This window comes from Myotis daubentonii, chromosome 7 (genome assembly GCF_963259705.1).
Source record: "Myotis daubentonii chromosome 7, mMyoDau2.1, whole genome shotgun sequence".
In the NCBI taxonomy this organism is placed as follows: domain Eukaryota; kingdom Metazoa; phylum Chordata; class Mammalia; order Chiroptera; family Vespertilionidae; genus Myotis; species Myotis daubentonii.
In genome coordinates this window covers 2,734,810-2,747,907 of record NC_081846.1, presented here as the reverse complement: position 1 = coordinate 2,747,907, position 13,098 = coordinate 2,734,810, and the positions used below count along the sequence as shown (strand labels likewise).

General features: G+C 36.9%; 1 protein-coding gene across 16 annotated transcripts in view; it reads right to left on the bottom strand.

Moving 5' to 3' along the window:
- The window catches only part of PMS1 (PMS1 homolog 1, mismatch repair system component), an 83,973-nt gene that overhangs the window by 67,522 nt on the left and 3,353 nt on the right, over positions 1-13,098 (bottom strand). For 15 of the 16 annotated variants that reach the window (XM_059702547.1, XM_059702554.1, XM_059702541.1 and 12 more), the window contains exons 3-4: positions 9,584-9,766; positions 275-377 (exon numbers count right to left, since the gene is read on the bottom strand). In XM_059702547.1, the coding sequence (XP_059558530.1) occupies positions 275-377; positions 9,584-9,766 (286 nt within the window). Of the gene's footprint in view, positions 1-274; positions 378-9,583; positions 9,767-13,098 lie in introns of those variants that run through there. The other variant, XM_059702546.1, reaches the window with a different exon arrangement.

Sequence of the window (13,098 nt, the reverse complement as noted above, 5' to 3'; positions counted from 1 at the left end):
AAGAGTGAAATAGCGCTCTGACAGTTTTTACAGAGGAGTAACTCATCCATGTTGTTGTCCAAAGGCTTTCGCACAGATCCTCTTGAGACCAATTCTAAGTATTTAAGAGACTGGTGGCTAACGCACAGGCTGAATGTTCACTTGGAAGTTAACTAGCTATTATCAGGACCAAACCCGAAGCAATCAATATATTTAAATTTTAGGAACAAGAATTTTTAATAACTAAACTATTAAGACAGAAAAGGGAACGCATGTTACAAAGCTACTCTCTTACCTTGACCAAGATGTGAAGGTTTTTGAGAAATTATGTGGCCACTGCCATCTAAAACATACTGGGTGCTAAAATTATCAGCAGCTGTCCTAGTTGTAATTAAAACCTGGAATAAAAAAAAAATCTAATGAAATTATGATTTTTGCAGAGGGCTCATTCTCAAGCCATATTTAAAATAATTATCGTATATTCACTTAAGATTGAAAATAGTTTTACTTAATAAATTCTTATAACCACTTCTTTTATAATATTCCTTAGAGTTATACTAATAAGCAATAGGTCAGTTTATAAATTTTTATGTTTATTTATTCATCTTTTAATATTTTGCTCTACATAAAACAATCATATATAAATCGGAATACCTGAAATGGCTATTTTTATTATATGTGTTATGTGACTTACGCCTGTAAAATGAAATACTTCAAATGCATTAAGGAAATTTGTTTTTTAACAGACTACTCACATAAATTTGTTGCAAAATAATCCTTTTGTATAGTGATCATTTCCTGCACTTCTGTATTTTAAGTTAATGGTTCAAAAGAATAAAGACAAATCAACACACATATGTATGGCCAATTTTTTCTTAAACCCACGCTTTGAACTCACTGTTTATATGTAATTTTATTATTTAAAAAAATTTAGCATTAAAACATGTAAGTATAAAAAAGGATTTAATTCAGTATGAAACATTTCCTAAGATGTTACAGTCATAGAAATATAAACTTAAGAAGGTCTGCACTCTCCCTCAGCTTTCTGTGTACTTATCTTGTGAGGTCAGTAGGCGAGTATAACAACAGTGAGACATATCCCTGCCAGAAAATGCTATAGGTGGGGAGTGGGGATGCTGGCAAGTAAAGCAGGTGGATTCAGAAAAGGGTAGCCTCCTCACGCTTCTGGTGAACAATGCCAACCCAAAATTGGAAGCAATCTTTCTTGGCCATCCTTAGACTGAGTACAAAACTAGAGGCCCGGTGCACAGAATTTGTACATGGGTAGGGTCCCTAGGCCTGGCCAGCAATCAGGGCTAACCGGGGCCTTCTTTCATTCCGAGCTGCCCCCCTAGTGGTCAGCACGCGTCATAGTGAGCAATCGAACTCCCAAGGGGACAATTTGCATAACAGGCTTTTATATAGAGAGAGATAAATCTATATAATTAAGGAAAAAGCCACGAAGATCCAGGTCCGCTGCTAGAAGTCAACTAGGTCCAGTTGAGTCTACATCTGATGGTTCTGTCACCCTGTACTAGCCATGCACTGACTTACTGTAGGCTACAAGGTTCTGTGGCACATGTGGGTATCCTGCAAGCAATTGCAAAGTCACAACGAAAACAGTACAGCTTCTCTAGTGTCAGTACTAGTTCAGTCTACTAGGTTGTCTCTGAGGGTGACATCTATAAAATCCTTATTAGGAGAATTGCTTCAAAGCTGCTACTTCTGTGATAACTCTTCTCTAATAATCTAAAACAATTATTTTACTTCTTCTAAAAATATATTCCATGGTTTAAAAGTTGTATAATTTAAAATTTTTCCTGATAACTACTCTTAATTATCCTGCTATGTCACAACTCCACTGTGCCCAAAAGTGATTTCTTCTAGTAAAGGCTGTCAAAATAAAGAAGACAGACTGCTAGAGATTTTCTTTGTCTCTAATTACTCTGATTGTCTCTTTAAAAACAATTCTACATTTAACCAACCACTTCTCCAAAATGCCAAGGTCAACTGAATTCTATTTCTATTCTCCAAAGAGCTAGCCACCTGACCTAAAGTTGGTGTCACTGAGCAAAGGCAGCCCTGGAACTCTGAGTTCTAGTACTAACTCTGCCAGTGGCTTGCTCGATGGTCCTGAATAAATTACACTATCATCTTTAAGGGGAGGGTGATGATAAGATGAAGATGATGCTAATACTTTATAAGGTTACACGGGTTTTCGCTTCAACTACGTCAAAGTACTTCACAGATATTAGCTTGTTCATCTTCAAAACATTAATGAATAGTAAACATACTCCAGCCTTGATGAATAAATTGAAGTACTAAAAGGTAAAATAGCACCTAAGAGGTCATAATGTAACATTTATGTTAAAGTAAAAAAATAGAACACAATATTATTTCCAACATTAACATTTAAAAAATCAGAATGTTCAGGGTACTATGAAAAATTATTTAGATAGGAAATACTCTGCAGTTCACTACTGAAGACAGTGCAGGATAAAACGCATAAGCATGTTTCACCAATTCATGAAATACAGTGTGTTCTTCAGAGGAAGGAATTGTATTTCAAGAGTTCATTTCATCATATGACCCTGTGTCCTGGGCAAGAACCCGTTTCTTGGACCAGGCACAGGTTCAGAATGTGTTAGCAGTCCAGTAGCATGTGAACCCGCAGTAACTCCACCTCAGAAGCATCTCGAATATTACAAACTATTACTGGTGCCTCTTACTGGAGATACTGAGGAACTGTGGCAGTGAATGAATCTAGTGATGTTAATAAAAAAATTTTTTTTAATTTATTCAAATAATTTTAAAAGAAGTTTATTATAAAAGGAAAAGTTTTAGAAGTTCTTAGAGGACTTTAGCGGTTTATTACTTACCAGTTATTAAAAACTAATTCTGGTTCAGTTACTGAGTTTCAAGAAATTATAGTACTATTACAAAGCTAAAGTTACAAAAAAGCACTTACAGTTTAGATAAGCACAATTTTTCTCAATGTTTTAGATAAAATGTAAATTAAAAACTTAGAATATATCCTGGTAATTCATGCAAAGAAATTCTCCCTTGACAAAAATTCACTTAAGGTAATTGTCATAAATTGTGTTTTTATTTTTTACTAACTTTTGGAAGAATGCCACACAGGAGCGTGGGTCTGAAAACTAAAGCAAATGGTCCTCGTGATTCAGCTGAAACGCGGGCTTTGCCTGGACGGCGGACATGTCTTCCTCCTACTGTGCGCGTGCTCGCCTGCCACGCAGAGCCTGGCACTGACAGCCGCTCGCTGACGTCAGAACCCTCTCCCAGAGACTGCACTGTGGGAGGAAAGCAACAGGCGGCTGTGGCCTCTGACTTCTTCATTTTCAACAGGGCTCTATCACCTGTGAGGAGGTGGTTTTTAGGAAGCAGAATCTTCAAAAATTCCTGTGCCTGTTCTAACTCCAGCTCTCCCACCGCGCTCGAAAGGACACAGAAGGCACCTCCTCCATGGAGCCGGAGGCAGGAGGTCAGGATGGCCGTTTACAGCTGAGTGGGCCCGCTACAAGGGAGTCTCAACCTCCATCTTCAACACAGAACAACTTAGCTCCATTCTGTCCCCGTAAGCCATGGAGGGTTAATGTAACATAAAACTGCACCAAGTCTACAGATCCCGTATTAGCTCATCACAAAATTATGTTTGGTGAACTTGATAGATCAGAATAATACCCAACACGCTGTAACTTCTTTAAGAAATGTTGGCTGAATAAATCAATAAACAGGAGTATTATGCAGAGCATGACTGGCAATTCTAATTCTTCTGAAGGAAAACCAAAAGGAAAAAACATGAATTTATGCAACAAAATAAAGGCCTTTGGTGAAAATTAGAAGGAATTTTCCTAGGAATGGCTATAAAATTTTAGAAAGGATTTCCCCAAAATATTGAGGAGTTTACATAAACTTTGAAAGTTGATGTGAAGTACTGCTTGCCAACAAGGGAATGAGGAAGACTGGTGATCTCATCACCTGTGTGATACAGCTGCTACCACGTTCCACATTCAAGACCAGAGAAAACTAACTTCCACTGCTTGGCACGTGACAATATTCAGGACACTAATATGCATTATCTCCTTTGACTCTCAAATTATCATCATCACTTTATAGACTAAAACAATAAAAAGGCACTCAGAAAAGTTAACCTGTTTTATGCCTTTGGCCAACCACGTCTCTTATTCAAACACTTGGGAATGAGAATTAGGTTTCTGATTCCTAGTTCAGAGTTTGTTCTGATTTTAAGAAAACAAACCTGTTCTGTAGTCTTCCCAAAACTGAGATATAATTTAGCCTCCATTTAAAATCCAGTTTAAAAAAAAAACACTTGTATGAGTTTCTTAAACATTTCTTTGGAGGGGAAAAAGATCATTTTTAATATAATGCCTGTAAAATATCTACTTATACAGAAATATAGTATTTTTTATATTTTATTATGTTACAGGAACAATAAATACAGTCTTCATAAAAATTGTATGAACAGGTCAAAATAGATTTTCACTCTCTAGCTCATTCTATTCGGTGTGCTTAGTAATTAGGACCAGGAATTTAACATTGAGAAATGACAAATATACCAAAATTACTACTCTACAAACAATAATGTATTTCAAGAGAAGTTATGCTTGATGATATCATTTAAAGAAAATCATTATCAGTCAATTTGTGCCAGTCATTGATACACTAATGGTTATGGAATCAGTAATCCATTTGAAAATACCAATAGGATACTCTGTAGATATAAAGAGAATGTTTTACTCCTTTGGACTGTTTAATCCTAAGATTGAAAGTCATTTTATTATTGACAAAGTAAAAAACTGCCCATTCTTTTAACGTGCATAAAGAATATAGGATTAGATGTACTTTAAATTTCTCCAGCCAATTTTGCTGCAAGTATACTTTTTTCTTTCTATAACTAAAATTAACATTATTACTTTTATTTTTTTATTCTTACCCAAGGATATGTTTATTGATTTTAGAGAGAGAGGAGAAGAAGGGTGAGGGGAGGGAGAAAGGGGAGGGGGGGAGAGAGAGAGAGAGAGAGAGAGAGAGAGAGAGAGAGAGAGAGAGAGAGAAACACTGATGTAAAGGGAGAAACATCAATCGGTTGCCTCCCGTACATGCTCCAACCAGGAATTAAACTTACAACCTAGGTATGATTTCCTGACCGGGAATGGAACCAACAATCTTTTTGGTGTACAGGACAATGTTCCAACCAACTGAGCCACCTGGCCAGGGCTAAAATTAACATCTTTAAAATAATCTAACAAAAAATAATTTCAATAACTGGAGTTTTGGGAAATAGCTGTTTAATATTGTGCAAAACATTATCCTAATTACATACAGGATGGGGCAAAAGAAAGTTTATAGTTGTTCATATGGAAAACAGCAGTAATTAATAAATAATAATACAAGAATAAACTCTCTTTCACATACAACTGTAAACCTACTTTTGCCCCACCCTGTATTATTAATCTAATGAGCCTGAGATCATTTACAACTGTATGACTTTAAAATTATCTGCATTAGTTAGTTTGACAGATAAAATAACAAAATCTACAATTTCTGCAATAATATAATAATATAATAACTGCAATCTCTATCCAAAATTTTTCAAAATAAATTGGAGCCTTAAAATAAATAAGCAACTTCTATAAATGAAACTTCAATTCTGAGTCAAGAATAGTCATTAAATTTAAGAAGTGATGCCGGGAGCCGGTCCATCCTTGCTGTTTCAAGGGACCTGGCATATATGGCATACGGTTCTTAATATGTTTGCTCACCTTCTTGGCGCTGTGTTTTAACCAAGGTCACCTCTCCAAGAAAGATTGTTTCCCCAGGTAGGAATTTTTCCCTGAAGTCAGGGAGAGGATGCCTCTCCTAGAAAGGTTGTTTCCCCAGGTAGGAATTTTTCCCTGAAGTCAGGGAGGGGATGAAACTCCTTAACTAAGTGCCAGGCAGGTAGTTAATCACTACAAACAATCATGCTTAAGCTACATAATCTTTACTCCCTGGAATGGAGATAAGAAACGCCCTAACCTTTGTAATAGAGATTGATAGGATTGAATCAACTGGTATAAATACAGATGTAACCAGACAGAGAGACAGAACTTAGAACACAGAACTCAGGAGACAGAACTAAGAAGAAGACAGAACCAAGAGAGACAGAACCTAGGCACAGAACCGGCACAGAACCTACACAGAACGTTCTCTTGAGACAGAAGAGCTTCGCTGGAGAGAACATGGCAAAAGATCCTGGACTGAACCTGACTATAGAACATGGCAAGAGAACCTGATTAGAACCTGGCTACTGAACCTGGCTAGAGGAACCTGGCTATGATGATCAACTGAACGCTGTCTCCGTGTCATTCCTTCTTTGCCGACTCCGTCCACACCTTTGGGGACCCCTGGACCTGCTGGGGTTGGATCCCAGCAAAGTGATTTCCCCCCCAAAAGGCAATCATTAAGTCTTCCTGAATAACTTCATTTATTTTTTAATGCAATTGACCTTAACAAGCATCTATTGCTTTTTGTATTTCTGAAACACTATTCAGAACCTTCCCATGTAAGTTTCAACTTGACTTCTCCTTGACAACCTATCTTTTGAGCTTACACTGCAGGCCTGGATATTTTTTTTTTTTTTTTTTACTATTTAAATACTAGATATTTACTATTTTTTTTTTACTACTTACTATTTACTGGATATTTACTATTTAAATACTAGAGGCCCGAAATTCGTGTGTGTGTGTGGCGGGGGCTCAGCCTGGCCTGCACCCTCTTGCAATCTGGGACCGCTGGCTCCTAACTACTGGCCTGCCTGCCTGCCTGATCGCCCCTAACCACTCTGCCTACCTGCCTGATCACCCCTAACTGCTCACCTGCCTGCCTGATCTCTCCTAACCACTCTGCCTGCCTGCCTGATTACCCCTAACCGCCTCTGCCTCAGCCCAGCGACCGTGGCTTTGTCCAGAAGGACGTCTGGTCTATCTGATCGAATTAGCATATTACCCTTTTATTAATATAGAATGAGATACTTTTACACTTATAAAAAGGCAGCATGACCTACTGTGGAATACTCAGCACTGGGAAGCATGATATTGGAACTAAATTATTGGTTTCATCATTAACACATTATGTATCCCTAAAGAGGCTATAATTTTCATGTTCCATTTAGTTCTCTATGCACAGTTCCTCTGAAGTAAACTTCGCACAGCACGCTGCATTCAGACAATGAAATCAGCTGACTGGTTATTAGACTGTGTTTTGAAGTTGGGGTGAGAACTGGCATTTGGTCTTCACAAGACCTGTTTCCTTGTCAGTATTAGGAGATGGAGCCATGAACCCTCACTGTGGGGTGGCTGACACAGGAAGCAGACACAGACGGAGACTAGTGAGAAGGACACTTTTCAGGAGTGCTCCCAGGATGGCCTTCTGTGGGGGCAGGGCAGAAAGAGAAGTGGGCTGCGCACAGTCACAGGCCTTGGGGGCCCACGGGCCACTCTGGAGCAGACAGCGTGGCTGGTGGAGCTGTGAGTTGAAATAGGGCCTTTACAACCCCTTGTCAACCAATCACTGATGCAGGTGCCCTGCATGGTTTAGGTACCTCTCTTCAGCTGAGGCAAGGGCAGCCTCAGAGGGAGACCGCTGTGAGCACGCAGTCAGCAATGCTCTTGGGAGCTGGGAGAATCAGTGCTCAGCCTGACAGGGGGATCTGGCAGTGACTAGGGTCTATTACTACTACCACCAAAGTTCTGTATTTCCTTTGGCTTTCAGGCACAACAACAACAACAAAATCTGTGGCAAAAATAATACATATTGTAAGATTCCATTTAGATCAAGTTCAAAAATAGGTAGAAGAACTATGTTGATATAGGTCAGAATAGCGATTGCTTTGAGGGGTACAGCCTGGGAGGGGCATTAAAGAACCTTCAGGAGTGCTGACAATGGTCTAGATCTGCAGTTCACATACGTAAAAATTCATTGTGATGTGTGTGCATGTGTGCAAGTTTATAATTGTTTATTATTATGATACTTTGACAATTCTTTTACTCCTTTTGTAATTCTGATGAGCAAATTTATTTAAGTATTTATGTTCAAGGCATTCAAATGCCTCAAAAACTGAAACAAAAGACAAAATGATAAACAGATATCAAGTAGGTTCAAGTAATCAAATAAAGAAAAAAAACAGAGAGTGCTACTGGATAAGAGCTTGCAAAACAGCCATCTAAAATCAGAACTGCAGCGTTGATGTGGATAAATCATATGGCCTATGTGTAAGTATCATATGGCCTATGTGTAAGTATAGTGCTGCCACCTAGCAGACAAAGCTAATAGTGACTGATTTCCGTTCTCAAAGGTTATATACATCTCAAAAAATAATGAAACACTAAATTATATACTTTTCAACAATACTCTGCCAAGATAAAGCTTAAAGACTACCTGCCAAATTTGGACAACAGCTAAAAAAAATCAAATACTTATGTTATCACTTTATTATCGTGAAGTAAAATTATATGACTTCTAAAATAGCCACTGAGAACTTAACCAATAGTAGTAGTACCGGGAGCTTCAGAAGTTCTCTGGTACAAATCCCACCCCACTTTATAAGGTTTTCTGCAAGATCCTCGGGCTCTAGGTTCCCATATACAGTCTCTGGGGAAAATGATGGGCATTGCCCAATTGTAAGTTACTCTTCCCTACTCTTTGGAGTCTCAGTGAACTTAAAGTAAGTGTTGAGAAAAATAACAGAAGCATGGGCTGTGCTAGTTTGGGAAAGAAGTTTTAAGCAGCGTGCACTTAAGGAATGACAAGGTCTTCCCTCCGTTAGTGATGTTTGAACACCTGGCTTTTAAGCAAGGGCTCGTAGTCCTCTATGCGGAGGAGCAATGCCAGCCACTCCAAACTCCACCTCAGTGCTTCCCAACCTCGTTTTGGCCACGCCCCTCCTAAGCATCTCTAAAATGGTGATGCCCCCGTGACATACAATTCTTATTATTCAAAAAGTGAACTCCTGTTCATGTGAAGGAAGCCTAAAAGGCCATTAACTTGGTCTAAACAAGCTTTCAAAGAACATGAAAGAGAAAAATAAAAGAACGAAAGGACAGTTGAAGTACTGAGAAAGAAATCACTAAGAAATTGTTAAAAAAAATAATATGAAGTGATATGAAAAAATGGCAAATAAAGTTTTAAAACATATAATAGAGAACTGAAATGCATAATTATGTCACAATATATATTTATATGAAGCCCCTAGAACCATAAGAAATGCCAAAAATTCACTGTTAACTCCTTCTTGAATTGCCCTCCTTAAAATTGAAATTGCTCCCCCTGTGGGGCATGTGCCCCACATTGGGAACCACTGCTCCACCTCCACCACCCATAATTTTTCTTTCTTAGGCATCACGTTACAGAGAAAAAAGAATAAATGAATACCTAGCTGGGGCACTTTACTTACAGACACACGCGCGCGTGCACGCACACGCACCCATGCACGCACACACACATAAATAATGCTGGCTTAGTTTTGTCTCACTTCTAATATTCTGTAATTATAAAATCACTAAAATAGTATAAATAACCTTACCTCAGCTACACAACAAATTGATCCCAAGGCTTCACCACGAAAACCGTAAGTTGTCAAATTTTCCAGATCTTCATGACTATTGATTTTCGAGGTGTAGTACTTCACTGCCATCACAGGTGCGTCAGTGGCCTTGATACCTTCACCGTTGTCTCTCACTTCAATTTTATCAAATCCATAATTCTCCTACACAAAGTTAAAAATACTTTTAGTATCTTAAGACATTTAACTGTTACAATGTTTAGAAACAGAAACACAAGTGAAATAACATTGTCATTTATGTACCTCTTATGGAAACTTAATCTTAAGGAAGAGTTTAATTCCTTAAGTCTACTAACTCCTAGTTATGGTACAATGGGCAAGTCCCTCATTTTCCCAGGACTCAGATTCAACTGTAAAATCAGTTTCATCTTTAAGGTTCTCTTGAATTGCCTCAGTATCATAGGTATTTATGTTTAAATTTATGTTTAAACTTGACTAAAGCAGAAAGTTCTTCTAAATTACAAATACCTTTGTACATGTAATCTCTCAAACAAAATAACACCATAACCATCAAAAACAACACCCACCAAGAGTCTAGCAATTATCATTATTCAACCTGATTTTTAATACTTTATCCCTTTAACTACTTGTTCAATAAGGAGTTTAAATATTTACATTACAACTTTAAATTTCTTTCTGCATAGTTACCTAACAGGAACTGCTGAGAAAATATACCTAATTTGGCAATCTCAGTGAGTTTTTAATTTGAAAAATCAAGGGAAAAAACCCTCAATTCATAGCTTAGCACTCTTAGCTAATACTAAAAATATGTATACATAACAAAAAAATCTAAATTCCTAAAGTGATCACACTTTCTATGAATGCTACATTCTAAATTTGGTACTAAACTTCTATGATAAACTTGACTTCACAAAGTTTTATGTGTATGGCCATAGATGCAAATTTTAAAGGGAAAAAAATCTTCCTACATTTATAAAGACTCTGGTATTTAAAATGGTATCATATCTTTTTAACAGTCTAAAATTATTTAATACTTTTATGCCAGTACTTTTTGGATAAAATATATATGAAAGGTATTGGGGGAGACATCCAAATTTAGTTCCTCAGCTCTTTCCAATTTAAAATTAAATTATCCAGGGAATAGCTGGTCTGTTTTTTATAGAAAATCATTAACTACAGAAATGCAAAACTTTAAATATAAATAAGAACTCTAGTCATCTGAGAAAAAGAACACAAAGATCCACTTAAATGTTTCAAAAAATATTATCTGCTTAACTAATTAGGAAAACATTCCTAGCCAGTATAGTTACTATTGCATGAAACCATAATAAAACAGGCCTTATTTTCTATAGCAACACAGTTATTTAAAAACTCTACAAAGCAAACAAAAAGAAGCTGATAAATCTCAAGGGATTAAAATACATAGCCAGTTAAAAATGTGTACTTTCATTTACTTTTGTAAGAGGACTTCTGTTGGCTTTATAACGTGACATTTAAAAAAAATTCTTTATTGTTTAAAATATTATATATAGTATTAGATATGTCTCCTTTTTCCCCCATTGATCTCCCTCCCCCTTGCATAACATGACTTTTAAAAACTGTTTTCCAAAACCGCATAGAGACCGGTGGTTTTGCCTGGGGGGAAGACACTTGACTCACCCTATTGTCTGTGCCCCTGGAGTGGAGTTTCTGAGGTCCATTAAGAGACTGAAAATAACAATTAGCCTCCAGGCAGAAGCAATTGCCCCAACCTGTTGGAAAAACTCTCACCACACCTGAGGATGATTGCCTAAGGGTTAATCAAGACTGAATCCAGTCAGTCTGCAGGCAGAGGTGGTCTCTGGAGGCTTTGAGTCTTTGCCTAATATAATTAGTCAGAAACAGTGTTTGACACTGTTCTGCACTAGAGACTGAGAGGTGTAGCAGATCTACCTAATACACAGTCACAAACCCAAATAGGCAGCCAAAATGAGGAGACAAAGAAACAACCCCCAAATGAAAGGACAAGAAAATTCTCCAGAAGAGATAAATGAAAGAGAGATAAAAAATTTACCTGAAATAGAGTTCAGAATAATGATGGCAAAGATATTTTCCTTCCAGAGAACTTTAAGAACAAGATGTTTGTCTGCCTAAGATTCTTAAGTGAAATACATTCGATATAATTATCTAGTACTACTTAATTACTATTAGTTGTAATAGAATCAGACTAAAGTGAATATAGAAAATGTCCAAGAAAAATAAATTGTCTTTCTTTGGGTTTAATAATTTTTTTCATGTTTATAAAGCTTATATTTAAAAACAGGTTCCATATGGTACAGAATAGCCATTCTCAGCATCAACTAGAAATCTGTTAGAAATGCAAATTTTTTGGTCCCACCGAGAATCTGAAATTCTGGGGCCCAGTAGCTGTTTTAACAAACTCCTTAAATTGTGATGATGCACCCAAACACTATGAGAGTCACTGGCATGTGGGAAAGATCTTGAACGGGTTTGAGTCAGAAAGATCTGAATTCCAATCTCAGCTTCCCTATTTACAAATTACATGCCTTTGGGCAAGTTCTCAGAACCTTATTATTTGTATAATGGGTATAGTAGTAGTTAATACACAGAGTTTTTATAAGAATTTTATAAGATACTAGAGGCCCAGTGCACGAATTCATGCACAGGTGGGGTCTGGCTGGCCCCCCCTAATGGGGGCCCATCAGGCCAGGCTGGCAGAGGGGAGGGGCAGAGGGCAATTGTCCAGCTGGCCCCGCCCCCAATCAGGGGTGTTGGGGGCTGATTGGCTGCTGCAGTGCACGTCATAGCCACCAGCCGTTCTGGTCATTCCGCCGGTCCAGTTGCTGGGCTTTTATATATATAATTATATACATGAAAAGGGTAGGTTTCTTTTCCTACAAAAATATTAGTATTACTTCTAATACTGTAATACTTGAAATAATGTAAATATCTGATAATTAGGAAACTACAAAAATGTATTCATTTGCTCAAACAAAATTTTATTCACCATCTATACACTATTTATATACTATTTACTCACCTTTTATGTAGCAGGACTGGCTAGGTACAGGGACACAAAAAAAATGAAAAAAAAAAATATATATAGTCCTTACCTCTATGAGCTAGTAATTTATAACAGGGGAGGTAGACATGCAAAATAACTATAATAAATCATGAGTGTCATGTCATGTTAACTCAAATTATTTAATATATAGCACTTAAATTAAAAAATGTGAAAACCATGAAGCAACAAAGAAAATAGTTTGAAATAAGATTAGGTAAAAAATAAAATGCAAATAAGAATACATAAATAAGTATAGTATATGTCAATAACCTAGAATAAATTATTATTAGGAAATACAAATTAAATTCATGTAATGGAGTCCTAAATATGAAGTTTTTGTGTGTTTTTTATAATTTCCTTTAGTGTTACTAATGTCGATTTAAATCACAATTTATTTTTGAGAATTTATTCTTAAACAAAACAAAGGATACAATGTCCTATGAATAATTTA